This window comes from Platichthys flesus, chromosome 14 (genome assembly GCF_949316205.1).
Source record: "Platichthys flesus chromosome 14, fPlaFle2.1, whole genome shotgun sequence".
NCBI classification, from domain to species: Eukaryota; Metazoa; Chordata; class Actinopteri; order Pleuronectiformes; family Pleuronectidae; genus Platichthys; species Platichthys flesus.
This window is the reverse complement of record NC_084958.1, coordinates 14,638,567-14,659,840: the sequence shown is the minus strand read 5'-3', so window position 1 is coordinate 14,659,840 and position 21,274 is coordinate 14,638,567. Positions and strand designations below refer to the sequence as shown.

The 21,274-nt window shown below is 41.4% G+C and overlaps 3 protein-coding genes across 8 annotated transcripts in view; all 3 read right to left on the bottom strand.

Annotated features, from left to right (window-relative positions):
* The window catches only part of arhgap21b (Rho GTPase activating protein 21b), a 35,422-nt gene extending 34,219 nt beyond the window's left edge, over positions 1-1,203 (bottom strand). For 2 of the 4 annotated variants that reach the window (XM_062404017.1, XM_062404020.1), the window contains exon 1: positions 791-1,203. The gene's annotated coding sequence lies outside the window, so the exon portion shown is untranslated. The remainder of the gene's footprint in view (positions 1-790) is intronic. The other 2 variants (XM_062404019.1, XM_062404021.1) reach the window with 1 other exon arrangement.
* A 1,602-nt stretch (positions 1,204-2,805) lies between these two features.
* Positions 2,806-10,855, bottom strand: prtfdc1b (phosphoribosyl transferase domain containing 1b). Of its 2 annotated transcripts, none has more exons than XM_062405010.1 (9): positions 10,701-10,855; positions 10,347-10,453; positions 8,640-8,823; positions 8,007-8,072; positions 5,361-5,378; positions 4,355-4,437; positions 4,078-4,124; positions 3,857-3,933; positions 2,806-3,375 (listed from the first exon to the last, which is right to left on the bottom strand). In XM_062405010.1, exons 1-9 carry the CDS (start codon positions 10,746-10,748, stop codon positions 3,328-3,330), a joined length of 678 nt encoding a protein of 225 aa, XP_062260994.1. In that variant the 5' UTR covers positions 10,749-10,855; the 3' UTR covers positions 2,806-3,327. The 2 variants fall into 2 exon arrangements, with proteins under 2 accessions (XP_062260994.1, XP_062260995.1); XM_062405011.1 differs by having other exon boundaries at positions 10,628-10,760.
* Positions 10,856-14,195: 3,340 nt separating this feature from the next.
* Positions 14,196-21,274, bottom strand: part of pbx1a (pre-B-cell leukemia homeobox 1a) — a 47,667-nt gene continuing 40,588 nt past the window's right edge. The window contains exons 7-9 of one of the 2 annotated variants that reach the window (XM_062405008.1): positions 20,361-20,473; positions 18,987-19,076; positions 14,196-16,058 (exon numbers count right to left, since the gene is read on the bottom strand). In XM_062405008.1, the coding sequence (XP_062260992.1) occupies positions 15,966-16,058; positions 18,987-19,076; positions 20,361-20,473 (296 nt within the window). In that variant the 3' untranslated portion in view covers positions 14,196-15,965. The remainder of the gene's footprint in view (positions 16,059-18,986; positions 19,077-20,360; positions 20,474-21,274) is intronic. The other variant, XM_062405009.1, reaches the window with a different exon arrangement.

Here is a 21,274-nt window from a genome sequence, read left to right as displayed (position 1 = left end):
ACCATTTCAGTACTAGAACGTTCAACCTTGTGTCCTTCTGAAATAACAAAGCGCTCCAAAACAATTTAGATTCTCAATAAGAAATAATTTGGTTTTCCCACGAGGGTCTATGGTTTAAAAAAAAAAAAAGGGATCACAATCTTTACGTGTATTCCGTGCGCAACTCACTGTAGATCGCTAATGTGTACACACACGATCGAGTAGGTTTCAGGACACGTTGGTGTGACACGCCGCATCATCACCACATTATTCACGCAACAACTATTCGGGCTTGTTGTCATCAGCTCGGAGCACAACATCGTGGCGGGTCAACAACACACTGCATAATGAATGGCCGGGCAACAAGTGGACCGCACAGGGGGGGCAGGGCGACATTAATGCCCGTCACATTTGGAATTAGAGTTCCAACGGCCCCGTAGAACCTGTGTGGTTAAGTAGGGGTCAACGAAGTGAGATTTACGGGTTGTGTTTGAACCACAAAGCGCTGGTTGCGTGGGGTCGGAGGGGGTGAATTTAAATGCCCCTTTTTTGAGATCGATGGTTCGAACGGAGGCTGGGACCGAGCGTGTCGAGCTGTTGTTCTCCAGCCGACCGACAAAAGTGCCTTTCCCCGTTGTTATCCCGAATACAAAAGGTGTCAAAATGGCGATGTGGAACACTCCGGCCGTGTGTACTTTGCGAAAGCCGCGTGTGAAGCCCGCAAAGTGGGCAAAGGCTGCGACCGAACTGCGGCAACAGGCTGCTAGCGCCGCGGTTAGCATCCATGCTAGCGGAGTTGAAACAAAGTTACCTGTGTAGTTGAGAAGCGTCACTTCGGGCGAGCGGCGGCGGCGGAGACGTTCGTCCATAAAAGTTAAAAGTGAGGACGTGAAACGGGAGCTTCGATGGACCGGGCCGGTGTCATGTTTGAAAAGGGTCCGCAGCAGTTCCCGGTGGCGGCTTCACTCACTCACGGTTGGCGCATGGTGCAGTTTTGGTAGCCTGGAATTTTTTTTTTTTTGCCTCCCGAGTCCCGACTCTCTCAGGGAGTCCACCTTCGGAAAACAGGCGCCGCAACAGCCAATCAGAAGCGGCGTTGTATTGGACGGGGCCAATCAGGTGTGCGTTTACAAAAGAAAACCCTCCGCGCTGATAAAAGGTGGCGTTGTTTAAACCGTTCCAGCGGAGTTTAAAAAAAACAGGGAGTTTTTCAACACTCAGATGAACCAGGTGGGATTTGAAACCGTGGTTCTTCACTGGTTTTACGCACTTTGGTTTTACGCACACACAAACACATGTACACATACACACAGAGGGTTGAACGGGGCGTCACATGTCCCTGGTTCAAATGGAGGTCGAGCAGAGCTGGCATGTGGATGGCAGCGGAGGAGGAATGTGAGTTCACACATACCACACAGCATCTAATCTCTGCCCTCATCGGGCTGCCATCCTCAGAGGCTCGTCCGAATGAAGACACGTTAAAGCAACTATGGACTAAAATACATTCATATTCTCAGCCCCCCCCCCCCCCCCCTCTCTCTCTCTCTCCGCCACATGTCCCCTTTATTCCTTCCCAACATAAGGGGCCACCTGTTCTTGGGATCGGCAGCTTTTTTGTTGCAGAGGTCAGTTCAGGGAGGAGACTTTCACAAAGCTTGTCCCGTCCAGCACAGTTCTACTTCCAGTGACTCCACTGGGGCTGTAAAACACAAGGTACATTTAACCACTGTACTACCTCAGATACTTGTACATCATTTGTTTGTGTTACTTGATGCTACTTCACAGCTTAAAATAACACAAAACACACGATCAGCATGTAAAATAGGATGAAATGTTTAAAATCAAACCACCCAATATTGTTAAAAGTAGCTTAAATGAATTAGTATTAGTATAGTAATAACAATCAGACAGACTTTACTTCTCCAAAACTGGAAAACTTCAGCAGCATGGTCTCAAGCACATAACACACTAAACAAGATGTAAATATAGAAGATAAATAATATACAATATTTAAAGAATGAAAACAAAAAATTTACATAATATATTCACACGAGACAGCAAGTGCAATGTACACAATATGTATAACAGATTACATGGAATTCACCGTTTATAGGTAGATCCTTTACTTCTTTACTATAACTTAAGTGAGATCTTGAGGGCAGAATTTCTTTACAGTGTAAATGTAGTAATAGGATACAACTATTTACCTAAGTATCAGATTTGATAAGTCACTTTTTGACCCAAATGCTAATCCAACTATCCTTTCAGAGGACTTCATCCAAACATTATTCTGTGAGCTAACTACTGTCAAAAGGTCACAGTCGAGTCACAGTGATCCCAAGCAGATCCCTGAGCCAAGAGAAAAAAAATGCTTTTCTTGCTTTTGTTGAGCAAATGACACACAGTCATGTGTCAGGTGTTTACTAAGAGCTCAAGACAGCAAACTTCCCATTGTTTATTTTACCGTTTCATTTTCAGTCACCTAGACTTCTTTCTTTCAGCCTGACCCTGGTAAACTGATGTTTCAGGATTTGCCTTCAAAATCTGAAAGATACGATGACAAACCAGGAAACAAAAAGTTACAGTTCTGAGGGGCAATGAAGTTTCTGATTATGATTATGATTCCGAGTGTATGAATAAGCCAGTATTCTGTAACAACGTGATCATCAATTTAAAATTCAAACAGCACAATACAATAAAATAATATACATTCATCTGATAAAACTACCACTTTAATTTCAAAAAATTTGAAAATGATTTTTGTGAGTGGATAGAGGAAGCAAGAGAGAAAAAAAAAATCAGACAAGCAGTTATAGAACCCCCAAATGTTGATTTTTTTTTATTTTATGTTAAACCTCAAATACTGAAAAAAGGAGGTAGTTGACGCACTTAATGTACAAGTGAATAACACTAACTTCTACCACTTATTTCCTACAAAAAGACAACTCCCTTTTGTTTTGAAGGAAAGCTACACACAGTTTTACCTCATCACTGACTGACCTAAAAAGCTTTCACATTAATACTCACCAAGATTATCAAACTTTTAAGATTGCATCCAAAAGAGGTAATACTAACATGGCATTTGCATTGAAAACACCGAGCTAAACAGTCACAGTGCTGCAGAATTATTCATTTCCCATGTGAATCAGGGCTGTAAACAAAAAATATGTTAAAGATAAATCTAGTTGTCTATGTTAAAACTGTTAAACATTAGAGAAAACAAACAGGGTTGTTCAAGATCCGATGTCACAATAGCAGCTGCCAGTGCATGGCATCCCAAGAAAAATGTTCCGGCTTGCTGTGAGATGACATCTGTGTAACAGTCGCCTCCTTTTTACGGTCCCTGCTTCAAATCTTATATTTCGTCTTCCCACTTTCGCTGATCACGCAGATATGCTACAAGTTGAGGTGGAAAGAAACATAAAAAAAATTGAGAATAAGAGCAAATTCTACAACATTCAATACAAAACACATAATAATTTGGTGCATGTAATGACATTCAGTGCTCTCAGAAACTCATTTTGAGCTCTTCCTCTAAAAAGCTACTTTCAGACATGCAATTTCCTGACATTTTTTGGAGGGTCTGTATGTGAGAAAACAAATGTCCCCACCAGTTGCTGTAGATATTTTCCAGAACCTTCCCCATTAGCCCCCTGGTAAATTGTCCCTGATAACTCTTAAAGAGCGAGTGGACGTGTTGAAGACGTTTTTAACATGCAACAGACATAAAAAAAAAGAAAGAAGAATCTCCTGCTGCGGTCTTCATATGAGAAAGACAAACCCCCCGAAAATGTCTGGACCCAATTTGCACTGGTTCATATCTGAAAACAGCTTCACAGAGTCACTGTTGTCTCGAGTCAAAAAGGCACCGACTTACATTGAGGTCTCTAAAGTACTCATTGTAGTCTAAGGCATAGCCGACCACGAAACGATTGGGAATCTCGAAGCCGACATCTGAAATCATAGACAAAGTCTGACATTAATTGCAAGTACTTGCACAGCCGACTGACTCATTGACTGACAAGCTGCAACAATTGCTTTTAAATGTGAAAAAGGAACTGACTCATAAACACATGAAAGGGTTGGTAAAGTACATACAGTCAGGGAGACATGCTGAGTTGAAGGGCATTCTCTTCACAAGCAATCTGGGGGAAATAAAAGCAGACATTATCATATGATAACCTCTCCTACCTGTTGTGCTTTGTGTCAACAGGCCGTATTCATTTTAAAGCAGCAGGCACCTAAGACCTGCATGGCTTCTTCACTCTTTGTCTGTCTAGACCAGAGGGCGAATTCAAGTGATTCACAAAGCAAGAAACTAGGCTGTCTTTTTTTCTTCTTTTTTTTCTTGATGTCTTCCCGGCCACAGTCTTACCCTGCTACTTTGATCAATTTGGGCCTGAAGCCTTCAACGTGGTCCAGGAGAGCTTTCATTGTCTTTCCGGTGCCTACAATGGCCTGTGGGGGACAGAGAGAGAAACTGGATTGAGAAAGCAGCAAATGTTGACAAGAAACGGAATCCTCTCACGCTGAACTGCAAAAAAGGAGGAAGTTGATCACACTGTACTTATTATACATCCATTTATGAGAATTCTAAATAAAAGCTTAGCCTCTGATGAAAAAAGGGAATTTAAAACCAACATTTGATGATTGACACAAAGCGCCTCTGACTTCTTGCACTGGTGAGGAGTGAATGTTGTGGTGGAATGAAACCACAGAAGTATGCTTTGTCAGCCTTTGATGTGTGGATGTAGGTCAACCTGCCCTACATGGAGAGTGGATACTCCTTAACATTTTTCAATAGTGAATGGATACAGAGTAAAAAATTGGTTTTATTTTAGATTAGTTGTAGAATTTATTTGACTTATATGTGAAGCTTAAACATTTCAATAAAGATATGCTCGAAACAGAATGTGGTCTTATGGGTCCAGACTGTGGTTTGAGTGAGCAGATGTCACATGATTAAATCAATGAAGAGGGATGTTAAGAAATAAGCTCCACCAATGAGGTTATGTTTAAATAGCTATTTGTCTGTTAGCAGAATAACTGCTTTTATTGAACCTTGGTGAGAGGGCCGAGGAGCCCTCACTGATTCCACTTCTCCTCAGTGCAACTCTTCCCACGACAGGACAAAATGATTACGCTAACAAGGAAGGTTCATGATACTGTTACAAAAAAACAGAGCTACCTTTTCCCAAATATAGGTCAGCCAATTAAAAAGTTTCCTCATGTTGAACTTCGGTCGAGAGGAGGAAGACGAAAAAAAAAACTAACTTTAAATTGCTCCCCTTGACCTGGATAAGCAACCACGCCATGAAATACAATAGGCCCATTTGTATGAAGAGGATAAATAGAGAAGCAAAAAAACATGTTTGACTCACCTCCACAATCAGTACGTTCTTATGAGAGTGTGTTGGGGGGGGAGAGAGAGGAGAAGAAAGCAGTTATTCTTGGTTGGAAACAAATAACAAAGCTTCAGTTTCATCTGTAGACTTCAAATACACATATTATAGATAACAAGCACAGGTGAATGTAATAAATAAATAATCTTTCTTAAGTAAAGATTGCAAAAGAGTCCAAACTATTTTTTTAAATACAGATCAACATATCCTGCAATCATTTTTTGGAGATATGTAAAGTGAGGAAGAGGAAACGTGCTATCCACGGAGCCAGATTAATTATGGCAAGACTTTTATCAGTAAGGCTTTTCTTACATTATGTAATATCAGTGACTACCAGGGAAGTGAACAAAGCACATAAAAACATCAGCCTCATCCAGACGAGGAATCCTGTGTTCCTTCAGTCCTGCGTCGAATGTCACACCGGAATAGCTGAGATTCTGCAAATGTTTGTCTAATCAACGGGAGACAACTGGGCACTATTTATACGAGGAGTGGTAATCTGCGCTCCACTTCGGGGTAGACAGGGGGGGGGATAAACTCCCTAATATGTAACTGTAGGGAGTTTACTCTACTTTTCCAACAATGGATTCATCCAGGCGTGCGGTCATGCTTTTGTTAAGTCCCAATTATTCACACAGATTTATTAAGAGGGCAGGAAACACTGTGAAGCTCTGTCTGTCTGTGTTTTTATTTCCTTGACAACCACTCAACTTCAAACTTCCTGGATGTTTTTCTAAGGACCCAAGGAAGTGCCGTTTTCGGGGGGGGGAAAGAGCTCATTTCGAGAAACTAAACCGACACAGATTCCTCCACCTACTTACCTCATCCAACGAGGTTTCGTTTTCACTCCTTTGCTTCTTTATACGAATAGCTCCACTAATTTCCACAAAATAGATGGAAGGATACCGTGTGGGTCAGAGAAGGCCTGATTCAATTTTGGTGCGGATTTGGATCCAGGAATGTATTCTCTCTACTGAGTGGTATTCTAGTTTAAACTGTGAACTTGCTGTTACCGTGGTAGAGATACGTTTTTTTAAAATTGGGATACAGCCCTGTGACAAACTTGCTGGTGATGTCAAAGACTGTTCTCGAGCCTGACTGGTGCTGTACTGGTAAATTAAAGTGCTAGAAAGATGAAACCGCTGTCTATCGGCTACACAGCAGCGAGGTAAATGCCTAACATGAAGTAAATATATTCCTTGTCACACAATAAATTTCATTCTTCCACTGCAGCATTCGGTTTCTAACAGGCGGCTAAATTTAGTTGTACATCACAGGGAGCTCGGGGATTTCACACGAACATGTCAAATACTGAGTGGAAAATGACTCAAGCTCCCTGCCTCATATCCTATTCATGTTTCAGGCATCTATGCCACGCCTGGCTAAAGGGCGTATTACTGTGTGAATGTGAGTGTGTGTTTGACTAAGCATTTTGTGTGTGCGTGTGTGTGTGTATCTTCTGCTGATTTACATTACCTAGAAATACACTCACTGACTTATGGCTCCGGTAGTAGTAATTCATTCCAGTGCGCACGCATATACACAAACAGAAATGCACGTACACACAGACGTGTGGAGAGGGAAAAACTGCACACTTGGCAAACAAGCTGCAAATACACACTCTCTCACTGATGCAGTTTTGCATAATATTCTGATGTATTCATTTGATGAAGAGACACGGGACAAATCTCATCTCATGTGAAAACTGCTAGCCCAGTTGTATGTGACAGTCGTGCTCAGAAGAGCATGTACTATATGCAAAGGGTGTTGTTGTTTACACAATGTGCAAATAAACAACTTCCTATTCTAACACCTTTTCAAGCCAAGGAGGTTATGTTTTAGTCATTTATTTATTGTATTATTGCTTGGTTCTTAGCTTGGGGTATAATTTTAGGGAGGGGCGGGAAATGAACCAAGGAAGAACCCCATTACATTTTCGAGCAATGTTTCTTTAACATTGCGACATAGGCAGGTTTTTCTATTTTTTTTTGCTTTTTCAGAGAATAATTCATAGATCTTGATACAATTTAAAAACGCAAGCATGTTTAGGTGACTAATATCTACAGGTGTTTGCAATTTGGTGCAAATCCACATAAAGGTCTGCATCTAAAATATAATTTTACACAGTGTACATGTCTGACAGCTCTATCAGAGGTAATATCCAGCTCATATGCACAAACATTTCAGTTCAGTGCGGCACTGATTTTGATTTGATGGCATCAAGACAAGCAGTAGAGCAGTGAGCCTGTAACAACTACAGTAACTCAGTACATCCTACCATTTACACAGATTTTACAATTGGCACCACTGTGATAAAGTTATAAAGAAGTTATAAACAATTATATGAGGACGTTTGGTATCTGATCACCGCTGGGTTCGTCAGGAACTGTCTTCGAGCTCCTCTGAGGAAGCACAGAACCATGTCATCAGCGTTGAGAAGGGGGCTGGCAGATCAGAGGGAAGGCTGCCCTCTTGAGGTCGCCATCTATCTGTGTCCTCCATCTCTGAGCCATATTTGTGTGTGTGTTTGTTTTAATGATAAGAAGCTCATGTTGATTCTTTATTGGACTAAGTGTTGTTTATTTAAGGAGCGGGTTCCGGTGATGCTGATAAGAAGATTATTACCTTTCCAGCTAAAAAAGACAAGTCCTCTGCTCCAACTATGTGAAGATCCTCTGTCGACTGGTCGTTCTGTGAAAACAATGATCCAAGAGAAACATGTTCATTTTCTCCTTAATGTCTAAATGTGTTTGACACAGTTGCAGTAATTCAAATCACAGAAACATGTAGACACATTCCAGATTTATGTTTTTCCAACTTAAAAACATCATCTCCTCCAGATGTTAAGCTCATTATTTAATGAAACTTCATTATTTTACTTTTTGAAAAGGATCAAAACATTTATGCGAATCATCCTTTATATGAAAGAAATTATGCGTTTCAGGTCAAAGTGTATTATACAGGCACATGATAATCAGATACTATTGATAGGGTGCACATTTCAATGTCTGTGGTACTTTTCCCCCTCGCTGTGGCTGCCTTGGCCACATCATGACTGCCAATGTGGGGCAAAGTAACACAAAGCGAGCACTATCATTATATTGTATAAGCCCTTTTCAGACATGAACTTTTTTGAGAATGTCTGGAGCTACTGACACAGACGTTAAAGTTCTCACATACAGCCACTCCAGATAATTCCAGGACATTGTGCAGAGTTGAGTGCATGTATGAAAGCAGCTAGAGTGACTGAGTGCTCACCAGGTAGCTCTTGAGTCGGATGAAGTGGACCCTCATTGGGATTGATCGATTGGAGTTGCGGCTGAGGGCCGTGATCCTGTCCACCAGGTCAGCACAGAACTGGTAGCCTCCTTTGAGCACACACAGCACCACGGTGTCATGGTCTCCCAGGTCGTCCATGATGTTTCGAGCGAGGCGTTCTGTCCTGTGCACAAGGAGAAAAAAGAAATGTCATAATTTAACTGTGCTCGGTGCGTCCAGGACAATCAATGTTGTCACTCCTGTGTGTTGTTTGTCTGATTATAAGCAAGTTACACATGGCATCTCAAAAATACTCACATACACACATTTCGATGAAGTTTGGTGAACAATGCTTAATACTATTTTTATTTTACTTTTTACTCTACTAAAATAGCTGAGGAATGACCTATTACCACTGTTGCATGGAAAAACTCCACTTGCAATAGATTCATATTATTTGAATATTCTGTGTTGTTTTACACAGTAGTGTAAGCCTAGGGAATGATTCTGAGTAGACCTGCAAAAAAGGTCAAATCAGTTACTTTTTCTGACTGAATCATTGTGTGTGCAGTAATGCAATTGATTGCACATAAATTATTATTCTCCATACTTATTAGTATTATTTGTATTAGTATTATTCTTAGTTCTTCTTCCTCCAAATTTCGACAGTTCTATTTTGTAAGACTTTTGCCAAACGGTTCGCTCGTAAATTACGAAAAACTGTGGCATTTTTTTTTGGGAGTCAAAAGGAACGAGTGACAGTAGTCATAGATTAAAAGGAATATTTGATGTCTTAGACAGTTGCAAAGATGAAGGAATTCACCTTTTCCACGTGGGCCAGTATCTCTTTCTCTCATTTAACAATTTGTAGGGAGGAATTTTTTAGTTATTACTATTATTTCATCAATAGCAATATAACAAAGGTTAAATTTATATCGATACAATTTCCGTGCATTGTGTAAGCATAATGAGGAGGTATTAGACAATAAATTTGTAAAATGTTTTGAAGTTTATCAAGTTTTTAATCCTTCTTTTCTCATAAAGTAGAGTTTAAAATCCCAATCTTCTGTGATGTGACATTTATCGTGACACGTATCAATGTCAACTGAAAATTGTAGTTCTTGGCTGTATCACCCAGCCTTCTAATGCATTTCAGGAACACAGCTCAGTCTATTGAATTTGATCATATGTGATTTTACAAACATCTGTCAGATCGTGACAGGTCACTATAGTATGAATATTAGAAGTATTGTATATTCCAGTGTTGACACCAAGCCCTGTGCTGCACTTGATTAAAATTTCAATATCGTCTTTCACTGAGTAATTTGATAGAGATCATGACTGAATCTGATTTACACGATAATTTCTATAAATGTTCTACTATCATAATTACATTCATTACATGGGACAGTGAGTCAGAGCACTCATAATGTTTTATAATCATCTGTGTGTGTGTGTGAGATGTTGTTTGAATTGTTGGGTTGATAAAGCTTTGCAGTGATGGTTTTCTTCAATAGTTGTACAGAGGAAAACCACAGTTATGAGGGTTTAAACCACACCATCGAGTCTGGAACACTTCACATCCCATAAATCTGACCACAGCCTCTCAGATGGGCCCAAAATCAAAAAGGCAGAAACATCTTGAAAGCAGAGGCGGGGTTTGGTTTGGTTAGTACAGATTCTTTTTCAGTGTCGCGTGGCTTGTACCTGTCCATAATGACGCCATGTGGAATGATCACACAGTCTAAATCTCCGGAGTAGTGAGCCGGGTAGCTGAAGAGGTCTAAACTGTAGCCTGGCCAGTCATCGCTGATCTGAGAGGAGAACAGATGCAGACATCACATCAAACTCAGTTCTTTCATTGCGCAAAAGTGTCTGAACAGCAGGTTTACGGGCTGCACCGCAGGCACGGGGCTCCAAATCCAGAGCATCCACACGCTGCGTAAAGTTGTGCAGGCAAAAAGAAAAAAAAACTTGCACCTCCCTACCAACAAGTAAACTTCTGTCTGCGCAGTCGGACACATGTGCACCAAATTGTCTCCGCCTAATGAATTGAATTACCACGATCCCGCTGCTTCCTCCGTCGGATTGGACAGGGAGGTCTGCCATGTTGTTTTCCGCCGACACAACAAAAAGGCTCTTGTCACAGGAGAAGCGGTGGAAGGAGAAGAAGAAGGAGCTGCCACAGTTCGGTGAAAGAGGAGGAGCATCGCGTTCTCATGGAGAACACGCTGGTGGCGCTCAGTACAACTTCTGCGTCCACTGGGGGCGCTCTAACACAGCACTAAACCATCCCTTTTGCGCATAGATTTATTTTAAACCAACTACAAACGTGCCAAACACAACAAAGGCCCAACATTCCTCTTATGAAACCACGTTTAAACTCACCGGATCCAGGTTATTATTTGGATCTACACCAACAAGCATACGGTGTCAGGGTGAAAATTAAAATGAATTGCTGTGCATACAGTACAAGCGACACAAAAGTTGTGTACTAACAGGAGAAAACAGCCTTCAAAGTCGACCACTACACAATGTGTATGATGGGTACACAGTTGTAGCGATGGCGGATACTTGTGTATTCAAAACAAATGAGCTGTTAAAAGACCCACCTCGTACATAACTAACCGTCAAGTAGATAAACTACAGGTCTATTAGAATAATGTAGATAAACCATTAATATTAGAAGAAGAGAATTTTTTCTCAAACAGAGAAACTGCCTCTGTTTAATCCTAATATAGCTTCAAAACCCAAAGCAAAAATTGAATAATTTTCACATGCATCAGTAAACATTTAATTATCTGAAATAGTTTTAATAAAACATGCACTTGTCAACTTGTGGGTGTGCTATGTTGAAAAAACACTTGAAAGCCAAATATTTTACAGACATCATTCAGTCATCCGGTTCAGCTATGTTTTTTAAAAGACAGGAACTTATAAGATCCATCACCATTATCTGGAACTCAAACTCAAAAGCACAGCAAGAAACAGGAAAGTAAAGCAGAGGACTGTGATGTCACACCGAGGATCTAAACAAATGTTTTTAGAGTTTCTATTATGCTCTGATTGAAAAATCAGAAGAAAAAACGCACAACTTTCCCTTATGTGCAAATTAACGTTTGCTTTTCTGCAATTGCAAAATTCCCTGTGGGCATTGGGCAATAATTTCCTCTTGAATGAAAATGCCACCTATGTCATGTGGTTGATCTGAAGGTTTTTAACAAATATGTTAACATCGCCATCTAGTGGAGAGAAGCAAACACTTCTGGCCCTCCTTGTGCACTGCTTCTGTTCTTGTGAAATCATTTAGCTAACTTTGATGTTTTCTGTTTTTTTGACTCTCGTGTCAAACGTTGTCTCGTGCATCTTTTCAAAACCAGAGCCACAGAGCCTGTCATTCACGAGATGCCACACCCGGTCTCACTTGCACGTTAAAATCTGTGTTTGTGTGACAGTGTGTGAACAAATGAATTCTGGATGAGCCACCCAGGGCCTGGTGTGGTCAGTCCATCCGTCAGGCAGCAGCAGCAGCAGCAGCAGGGTCCGGGCTGTCGTGTCACTGCACATTAGGGCAGTCTGCCGGGCTCTGTTGAGAGGGGGAGACAAGGTGTCGGGGCCTCCCACCCGTGCTCCTCCACGGCAGCTGTAATTACAAACAGTGGTACAATGACAGCTGGGGAGGCAGATGTCAACAGCAACATTAGATTTCAATAAGCCTGCACAGTGCCATCACCTCAGAGGAATGAGGAGGTGTTATGACCACACTCTGTGATTTTTGTCTTTCTCGCTGAAAGCAAACTATCACAGCCATCACTCCCCCGTACAACTTATGTCAAAAGCAGTTTTTTTTTTTGTATGATAGTGCAGCAGGCCCGATGAGCGCCGAGCAGTGCCGCACACAGGCCAGGAGAGGTTTTCAGATGAAGTCCTGTCAGATTGTTTTTGATGCCGTCTCTGCTGGCGAGGGCCGACTGGCTCTTTTCGCTGCCCTCGGGGTGCAGGGGGAAGCAGTCTGGCGTTGGCATTTCACACTCGCTCAACAGTCAAGGCCTGTGACCGTCCACAGACTTTACCGCCAACTGCCGCCTTACACCCTCGTCCCTGTTGTTTGGCCAATTATGAATATTCAGTTGCCGTGAAAGTAATTCTGTCAGACATGCAACTGTCTGGCCGGATAATGTCAGTGGTGTTGTTTGCGCTGTTTGAAGGGAGAGACTCACAAGGACACTCGTCTCCTTCTCTATCAGATTGGGATCTTTGGAAGGAAAAAAAGCTTAAAAAATATGGGCAAGTCCAAATAAATCCAAATATAATGTTTATATCTGTCTTTCTTTCCTCCTCTTTGTATCAATAATTGTATCTCTGTGTCGGATGGACCACTATTGTTGATCAAAAACTAAAAACACACCACTCAGCCACACTGACACACTGTGTGACATGTTCCTTCATTACCAAGAATATACACCATCTTGCTGCCACCAGTACTCACAGGCGAACAATGCGGTACCGGTCGGGAAAGAACCCACTAAATGTTGGTACATCCAGGATTTCTCTTTGTTTCACATTCAGAGATAACGTACCCAACATTTTCAACAATTTTCCATTATGATTAAAACAAATCAGGAACATTAACGGCTCTTATATCTATTGTATGTGTTTAGATTGGTGAAGATTTATTTAATTTAAGCTGTTGGGCCTTTGATGCGCTTTACTAAGTATCATTCTAGTTGAAATTATTAAGTGTGGGTATTTTGTAAAACTGGTCATGTGTTGCAGAATTTTTTGCTTAATAAAAGTATTCAGTATACGTAAAGAAACAGCCTCCATTGCAGACAGAGGTGGTTTAAGTAGGTAATGTGAATTATTAGGTGGCAAAATAAATCCTAAATTTAGCTGTAATTTTGAAAGTTGAAAAACATATTACATAAGTACATACATAAGTACATACATAAGTATTTTTGCTTCTCTACATCAACGCAATAACTGAATGACTCTGTTTTTCTCTTTACTTTTCTTTAAGTGATGGCGATGTTGTTGAAAAGCCATGTCCTTAATGTTTCCTAAACCGGATTTTAACAATGTGTACATCAGGGGCGGATCCAGAGTCACGGCCAGGGGGCAAGGGCCCAAACTGAAATCTGATTGGCCCCTGAAGTGCCCCTGTCCTGTCATTAGACTTGGCAAAGCTAGACACTTACTAATAATACTAATTAACTAATGACTTAAATTTGCACCTTATTAAATCACGAGTTCTGCGTGGATGTTTGACATATAATTGATCCCTTTACTGTTGGCCCTTTATGGGGTATATGTACACAGATACTCCTTATCTGAGTACATTTACACTACTTTGCTGGACAGGAGCCGGTATGTGAGGGACGAACATGTAAAAGAGGGGATTTCTGTTGGCAGCCACTGACCTTGGTTGACCTTGGTTGACCGTTAGTTATCACTAGTGACCGTGATCGCCGTCACGCCACCGGTTGAGTTTACGTAACGCTGAGTCTTTGCTCTCTCGTAAACCCCCACAATAAAGAACTGCTGATGTGCGGTCGTGCTGTATGACACATCTTTTTTAATGAGTTGAAAACCCTTTCCAACAAAGCAAGTCAAGCACAATGGTGCACATAAACACATGTTGAAAGTTCATGAGCTAATTCACGAGAGTAGGAAAGCAAAAAGTAATAGCCAACATTAAGCATAACAATAAAAAAGAAAACAGAATACAAAAACAAGTAGGCCACACAACATAAAAAAGGTGTCTATAAACAATGTTAGACTGCTCAGAAAACACATCGTCCCACATAATGACTCGCCCCTTCTTTAGTGCTAAATGGTTAACATTTACAATCTCCATAAATGTCTGACACTGAAAAAAAATCTGCCTGATAGTAGTGAGACAAGCAACGTGTCTACATTTGTTTTGGCGTCAGTTCTCGGGTGACTCAAGCAGTACCGGCAGAGTAATATACTGATTCATGTGTAAATTAGCGCTAGGAAGAGGACCCAATTCAACAAAAAAAAGGGTGAAACACAACATTATCTTTTCATCAGCGTGTCCTCAGCGGAACAGGTGTGTCCAGATGTTTTCTTGCACGGCGATGACCAGCGGCTGCAACGCTCTGAGCATCTCCGCAGATTCAGGAGCGAGGATCCAGCACACAAAACTCTCTCAACATAATGACTTCCTGGGCTGAACCACAAACTCAGTTACAGACGTCCGTGACAGACTGTCCTCAGTGCAGGAGGTGATACTTCTCTCAGCGGGACGGCATTGTTCACTTGATCGTAGCACCAAAGGTTTAAATTGAAGAAGATGGCGGTTTGAATGAAAAGATGAAGAGATGACAGTTCGTACATGTGAGGAAATTATATATTCACAGTGACTTTACGTTGACAAACTTCTCTTGACGGTTTTGCTTTGGTCACGTCAGCAGTTTGTCATCGTGCACTGCAGCAGTGACGGTGGAAAACAATGATGGATTCAAGTGAAAAATAAAAAAAATCCTCCTTTTCTCATTGCGATCGCCACTCTACCAAGATGCTGCAAAACCAAAAACCAACAGCGTGTAAAGTAATTCGTTTTAAGCTGATATATCCTCTCCGTCTTAATGAATGATGTCAAGCTTGTCCAATTGATGACAAGTATTTCTTTATTGTTTTACAGATAACATACTTCACAGGGTTACCTTAGAGGTAAGATGTCTGCTTTGACTCGTCGGAGACAGAGGGGAAGATGAACATACTTTTTTTTTATCAAGCACACATTGTAAACAACTGAGCAATATTTAAGTCTAAATGGCGTACCATAGAATAGGTGAGAGACAACAAAATGTAAGTAAGAAGATGTGCCCCTTGCTTGCAAAGACAAAAGTTTCATTTTACAAAACAAATAATGGTCACTGACAATTTTTTCTCCTTTTTTTTTTTTTTTTTTTTTTTAAGTGGCTGAGAGGTAGAATGAAGTATTTTCAGTTAAAATCAATGATTCGATTTTCATTACTTAATCATATCATTTCATCATAATGAAAACATTACGAGTGAAGACGTAACCCCAGCCCTCTGAATATAATGTGAAATCTGTACAAATGTCTCCGTTGACTGTGGCATTGTTTTCGTTTTTATTGTGAAACTTTTTTGTTTGTATCCCAAATGTCCAACGTTCTAAGCAGAGGAAATATTATTTGTTTGTTTTTTTTGTCAGGTTTTCACAGCAACTCTCCAAACACTGAGATGTGAATTCCTTTGTTTAACACCGTGAATAGCAAGGTCAGTCCATGTTTGTTGGTTTTTTTTCTCGTGGATGAGCTGTGGAGATGGATATATTCAGTTGGAAGTATCCGAATGAACGCTCCCGGGTCCTTCTGTGGGCGATGTCACTGACGAAGGAGTCGGAGCATCTTGCCAGCCGCCGTTTGTCTGTGGAAATGAGACGGGAAATAGATCATTCAATAGAAATACAGTGCTCATATCTTCAATGATAACACACAACAAATTATATGAAAAGACTGAATAATAAATTCAAGTGTTGCTTGTGCAACCAAAGTCTAATATAACATTTCCCCCCAAAAACACAAAAAAAACTTCAATGAGTCCCTTTAGTCCTTCATCATGATGAACATGGTTGTCTTCCTCCCACTATCCAGAAATGAACCCTTAATGCTGTGAATAGGAACGCCACCATCTTGTGCATTTAGAGCCAGTCCGCGCAGTAGCGATCGGGGGATGGATACAGGGTCCAAACCCTTTTCTTCAGTCTCAGCTGTCAATCATGAGGATTCTGCCCATTTTTATAATATCAAATAAAAACCTAGCTTACTGGAGAAAATAGTATTCTACTTGGACGTACATCAGTGTGAGAAGGGCTATGTAAAATGACAGAATCCATCTTTGAGAAAAATGGATTTGACGTGCACTTTGACGTTTTTTAGTTTGGCCCATCTCCCACACACTAGCACGCAGGAGGTTATGACATATACTGCAGCCAGTCTGTGCATGAACGCAGACATACATACACATATAAAATATATATATAGCCTACTGTACATTTTTATAAAACAAGATAACGTGAGTCCTAATTAGAAATGCATGCAGTCTAGATGACAAGAATGCATGTAGTGATGTCCAACAGCTAATCTAAAAGTCAACTGTAGAAACTAGCAACTCTTTCAATGAGACTCTTCATAAAAAAATTTATTCTCTTCCCTCATTTCTCCCTCCAAACACCTGAAATAATAATAATGTGAGATCAAAAGGAGAGATGAGACACAGACTACAGGGACCTTTCATATATCTCAGAATATACCCCTGAGATGCTTGACAAAAGAATAAATTATCACACAAAAAAGTAGCTCTTTAAAATGGAAGCCCTCTCAAATCATGATAAAAGCTCGACTAAAGACCATTACGGACATTAATTGCAATTTCCACGCTATTAGTGAGAGCTGGGAATGTGCTCTGGCAGCCCCTTATTTCCGAACCCTGTTATTTTGCGTAAAGACTGTCTGTCATCTTATTCTTATTCAAACATTCTCTCGTCTCGGGGAGAGGCAACACCCACCAGCAATTTGAGGGGTGTAATTGCTGTTCGGTGATCAAGAACGAGAGTTGAGCGTCTTGAGTTCCGTCAGTAGTTTTTAGAAGGAAACAAATATCATGTGCGCTCAATGAATGCAACACTAAATGCAGCTCCTTGCAATTTGTGCTTTAAGTGTGCTATTATTATAAAAGCACTAAAAGAGCCTCACATCACCATACTACAATGTCCTCTACAATGTATGTTTCTATATTACTATTTGTATTGTTTATATCAAATTTAATCGGAAATTAAATTACATCTATTTCACAATAAATTGTCAAACTCAGTAGGAGAACAATGAGTTTAGGCATTTTTAGAAAACATCACACCCTAATATTTTTAATTTCTGATATCTTTAACTGGACTGGACTGTGAGTACCTGGTTGTACATTATTGCTTGTTGTGACTGTAGCTATTTTCAGTTTAATTCTAAAGCTCAGACAATTTATTAAGATTTATGTTTAAACTGATTTGTGGGAAATTCATTAGCGTCATTACCATTTGCTTGATCCTCAAGGAGTCGTAAAAAAACAGCTTTATATTGAGAAAACCTAAATATTGGGAAAAACCTAAATATTTGCCCAGCTTCACAGGTTGCAGCAGTGCGTTCTAATTTCAGAATATGGAAATAACTCCTATTGTGGGATTTTATATTTGTTACCGAGTGACATTCTAGATCTGGTTGTTTTCAAATTTTGTGAGAAGATACCGTTATTGATAATATTTTGAAAAAGAGGCACAACAGGAAGAGAAAGAAAGGGGTTCAAAGTCTGTGTGATGAACGCCGGAGCAAAACTTTTGCAAAACGACCTCAGGGTGTAGTTTTTGTCTGGAAATCAAATGCTTTGTTCTGTGTCTCCAATGTAAAATAAATACATGCAAGGGAAAGTGGTGCTTGAATTTCGTAATTGATTCATAATGTTGTTAATTCAATACATAAACACCTATGTTGCCCTTGTTTGCTCACTGATCATTTTCTATCTGCTTCCCCAATGTCCAACCCAGCGACACAAAGCCTCCCACACCTATCTCCAGTGGAGCCTGTTGCATGTTTTTAACTGGCTTGGTGTGTCCGTTTCTTATTTTAGCACAGGGGGTGTTGCCGGCTTGGCTGTCAGTGTCGCTGTTCCTGTGGATGAATGATCTGACCAATGTGCATGGACTGTTAGCCCAAAGCCGCGCTCTTTCTGTCGTATTGATTCTGTGAAGCCCGGCGCGGCCTGTCGCTGTGGATCTACATGCGAGCACACCGCCTCCAGTGTCCCCTGTCCCGCCCTGCCCAGCCTGGCGAAGGGACCTAGAAAAACTGTGCCCGGCCTTTGACAAGCTTAAGAGTTATTTTAAGAATTAGACACTGGGAACTTTTTCTTTCTTGTGAAGCCATTTTTTTGTTTGTTGGCAGAGGGGTTTGAGAGGTATGACCCCGTCCTATGGTGCCAATGAGAGAGCAGCATCGGGGGGGAGGATGACACCTGTGTCCTTGTTCCTGTCGACTGCAGGTGCCTCGCAAACACTAATGTCCTCCGACAGACTCGGAGCGAGTCCAGCTACTCAGCCCGGTAGCTGCCTCGTTGCTGGCCACCTAGGGCAACGCCTGAGCACACGGAGGGGGAGACCACTGGACAACAGCCCAACCCCGACAAACTCTGCTAAGTGGCATCCCAGGGTACACACACAGAGTGACACAATATAATACACATCCGGCAACCGGGGAATCATCGCAAAGAAGAAGAAGGAGAAGACAGAATGAGATTGTTTACAGGTCTTACGTTGATGCCCTGTGGACTGTACATCTGGCTGGCTGCGAGGCTGTCACTGTATCCGCCGGTCTGGCTGATAACATGGCGAAGGGTATCCACCTGGAACAGCGGGGACACACAGACAAAAGGCCCGGTCAGACAAAAAGCTCTGGATAACAAAGACAGCCATGCACAAAGGAAAGGTCAGTCTGATAGTGAAAGGGTACCACAAACAAGAAAAGGTTACAAACGGTGAATCAGAAGGGTTTGGCTGCTACCACAAGCACGATAACAGACATCACAAAAGGACACAAATACGAGAAAGATGACAAGAACTAACAACTGGGAATATGCACTGGAGCAAAAACTTTACATAGAAACACATATGTTACATACAAATGTTACCAAACATGGCTGCCAATAAAATTTCTAGGACTGATCAATCTAATCGATCGATCTATCTATCTATCTATCTATCTATCTATCTATCTATCTATCTATCTATCAATCCATCTATCCATCTATCTATCTATAGATCAATCTACTCATCTAAATATATATCCATCTATCTATCTGTCTATCTGTCTGTCTGTCTATCTGTCTATCTATCTATCTATCAATACATTTAGAATAATTTCATAATAAAAGTCCTTTAATTGGAATGCACAGCCACTCGGATGTTCACTGTGAAGGAAGCTGGAGGAGCAGGATGAAATCACACTGCACTGCTGTACGGAATATTACAACCAATCAGACGACTCTACTCGCGAGGCTAATTTAGTCAAAGATGTACTTTCTCTTTGCTTTTTCCCTTCTCTTAATTGTTCTCCTCTGGGAGTGCGGCCATGATTGGAAAAAGAATCCTTTTAAACTAACATGAGATTCAATAATTTAAAGTCAACCCCGAAGACCTCTTCACCCCCTGTAGTCTTCCTCATTGTCTTTCTTGCATATTCATGAGTGACCTAAAGCATTGGGAGAGCTGATCTGAATAGAAAAGGGGGGATGGCGAGATAAAAGAAAGGATGCCGGCAGCACAAAAACTAAATGAAAACATAACTTCGGGTGGTGATTCCTTCATCTACGACGAGAGTTACAACGCTCAGGAACGCTGGATTTGGCCATCGCTGTCCACTGGGGCAAGGTCAGGGAGCGACAGTGCACCAGTGGCTATGTGAACTCTTGTCAGGAGCATTGATGAGTGTTGCACCGTTTCCAAAACTGTCTGCAGTCGTCTGTGGGTTGACAATGGCTTTCGACATTAATGCAAAGCTCCGGGCTACGAGTAACCTCTGTCTGACTGCGTAGGGCAAGTGAGTGCGTGAGTCCACACTCACAGACCGGTCAGCGGTGGAAGGAAATAAGAAGTGAGCTTTCAGTCACTGGGCTCATAGAGGCGCCTACCTGGGATTGTATGTTGGCCCCAACCTGCCCCCCTTGGTACGAGTCCCCATTGAGGGACTGCACACTCATGAACAAGTCTCCGGAGTTTGACATGTTAAAAGAGCCAGCAGAACCTGAGAATAGACAGAGGCAGAGGAGGACGAGAAAGAGGGGAGAGGAGAGGAGAGGAAGGAGAGGAGAGGAGAGAAGCAGGGAAGAAAAATAGAGGGACAGAAAATAGAGGGAAGGAAAAGGAGTTAAAATGATCATGCATCAGCAAAAAGTGCATTAAGTGGGTTAGTTTGGGAGAGCGGCAGACATCGTGAAACAGGTTTGTCCCTGCAAAACCTGCTGGCTATACAAATGCAGCGGGTGCACATTCAAATATCACTGAACCATAACTCAAAAGAGAAAAAAACAGCCAACAAGAACCACGAGACAGAAAATCATCATAAAACTGTTTAGGTCCGGTTCAAACAAGGCTTATTGATTACATGGTTGTTAAATGTCCATGCTGCGAGTGTTTCATTAAGGAAGTAATAATTGATCTGCAGGAAGACCCAAAGAATAGTCGTCGTCCTTTAATGGACCCCAGCTCCCCAGATGTAAAGAGAGCATCGCGTAACTTGATTTCAACACCCGGTCCTAATCCAATACAGTTGCGAAAGTCGCTATATGACAAAAGACTGCGCTTGCCCTCCGAGCAGCTTAATGGCATGCACGAGGTCAACCGGACAAGAGGCAGGAAAAATTAGCGTCCGCAAGAACGAGAGGTCAATAACAGAGGGAGGGAGAAAAGGAAAGAAAGAGAGAGAGAAAGATACAGGCAGACAGCAAAGGCGGAGAAAACATGGAATAAGAAGAAGCGAGAGAGCCGTATCATATTACTGGGTTAGTAAAGGAGGAGAGGGGCCCTCTGTTAGTCGGACAGCACC